The 2,096-nt window shown below is 44.3% G+C and overlaps 1 protein-coding gene across 1 annotated transcript; it reads left to right on the top strand.

The window, feature by feature from the left end:
• The first annotated feature begins 269 nt into the window (after window positions 1-269).
• LOC124231979 (endogenous retrovirus group K member 7 Env polyprotein-like) lies at window positions 270-2,068 on the top strand. The gene is made up of 2 exons (XM_046648973.1): window positions 270-338; window positions 1,088-2,068. Exon 2 carries the CDS (start codon window positions 1,166-1,168, stop codon window positions 2,066-2,068), a length of 903 nt encoding a protein of 300 aa, XP_046504929.1. The 5' UTR covers window positions 270-338; window positions 1,088-1,165.
• Window positions 2,069-2,096: the final 28 nt, after the last annotated feature.

Genomic DNA, 2,096 nt, shown 5'->3' on the forward strand with positions numbered 1-2,096 from the left:
TCTGCCTGGTGAACTCACAAGGCCCCAGGGAAAACATTGCTTGCAAACAGGGATGTTTTATCAGTTCCTCAAAAGGAACAAGCCTGGGGCCTTGGGAGTTTGAAACATTATGAAGGAACTTGTTATAAACAGATGTGTAGGGGAAAGGTCATTATTGTGGGACGCTTGGGCAGGCTTAGGTCGCTGACTCACTGCTTTGGCAAAAGGCCGGCTTTGTTTAGAGGCTGTAAGAATAAAGAGCTCGAGAAACTCGAGAGACTACACAGCAACCGGTGTTCGTGTACTCATTTCGTTGGCAGCATCTGGCGCCCAACGTGGGGCTCGACGAAACCGAAAGGGTAAGCACCCCGGGAAAATTGAAAGGAGGACTTTCGGGAATAGGTAAATCCCAACGTGGGGCACGACGAAACCGAAAGAGTAAGCACCCCGGGAAAAGTGAAAGGGGGACTTTCGGGAATAAATAAATCATGGGGAATTCTAATTCTCTCAGGTCACAATATTTAGACCTTGTAAAGGGACTCCTTGAGTCCATCGGGGTAAAAGCGTCCTCTCGGCGCTTGAATGAATTATTTCGGCATGTTGATTGCCACTGTTATTGGTTCCATCATCAGACAAAGGTTCAGTTAAATTTGGGGGAGTGGAAACAAGTTCAAAAGGAATCGCGAAACGTTATGTCTCTTAAACTCTGGACTCTCTGTAGCACCGTTACTCAGGCGCTTGAAATTTTTGAAACAGATAGTGAGGTTAATTCCCGTCGTAGTGAGGCTCATTATGAGGACGTTCCTGTGGAAGAAGATAAAAAGGAGGGATCTTTCCCTCCCCCTCCACCTGATGGGATTTCTAAGTCTAGCTCAGATTCTGAGGAGGATAGTGAGGAGGAGGAAGAAGATAAGTTGATTTCCAAAATGGCTATGGAAATGAGACTGTGACTATGCAGCATTTCGCTCTTGTTCCCCCGCTTTTACAACATCCTCCTTACCCTCAAATTCAGAGAGATATATGGAAATTGTGCGCGGTGTCTGGACATTTGACTGTATGAACTGGTAATTTTACCTTAAATGTGTCTCAAAGTTCTGGATCTTTTCAGGTTCACCTGCATAAGAATAACACCTACACTGCAACTGCTTGTGTCAAATTTCCCTATTCCTTGTTATCAGGGAAAATTATGTTAAATGTTACAGAGGGATATGTAAATTGTACTGCTGATTGTGTCTTTACTCAATGTGTAAACAAAACTTGGTGGGAGACAATCGAAGATACCAACAAATCTGTAATAATTGTAAAAGCTCGTTCTGAGCTTTGGATGCCTGTTAATCTGACACATCCTTGGTCTGACTCTATTGCTGTTTCACATCTGTATGATGCCCTTCAAGTTGTTCTACATCGCTCCCGTCGACTAGCAGGATTGATCGTCGCGACTATCCTTGCGGTTGCATCCGTTACTGCGACGGCTGCTGTGGCCAGCCTGGCACTGCAGCAAGAGATACAAACTGCTGACTTTATCAGGGAATGGCATAAAGACTCTCATGCCTTATGGCAACAGCAAAAGGACCTAGATGCTCAATTAGCTACCGATGCAATTAACTTGCAACATACTGTATCTTGGTTGGGAGATCAACTGACAGTTCTTGCTACCCGCAGTATATTGAAATGTGATTGGAACTCTACACAAATGTGTGTCACCCCACTGCGTTTTAACATGTCAGAAGGATGGGAAAAGATTAAGCGCTCTTTACGGGGTCATCAAAATTTAACTGCAGAGATAATGCAACTCGAACAATCTATTGCAGACACTTTCAGTAAAGAATTGCCTAAATTGACGGGGGATGACCTATTAAAGGGACTGCAGGAGGGGTTAAACCGTTTGAATCCCTTGGGGCATGTAAATACGTTACTGTCTACTTCTTTGGGAAATCTGGTGCTAATATTGATTTTATGCTTGCTTCTCTATGGAGTCTTCCGGTGCTGGAGAAAGCAACAACAACTAAAAAGTATCGTTAAGACCGTTGCGCATGCTGTCCGTCAAAATGCTAACAAAAGAGGGGGAGATGAAGGAGACCTGGCATGAAATGTGGTTGTGCTTGCACGCAAGGCAT

Source organism: Equus quagga, unplaced genomic scaffold (genome assembly GCF_021613505.1).
Source record: "Equus quagga isolate Etosha38 unplaced genomic scaffold, UCLA_HA_Equagga_1.0 HiC_scaffold_14351_RagTag, whole genome shotgun sequence".
In the NCBI taxonomy this organism is placed as follows: domain Eukaryota; kingdom Metazoa; phylum Chordata; class Mammalia; order Perissodactyla; family Equidae; genus Equus; species Equus quagga.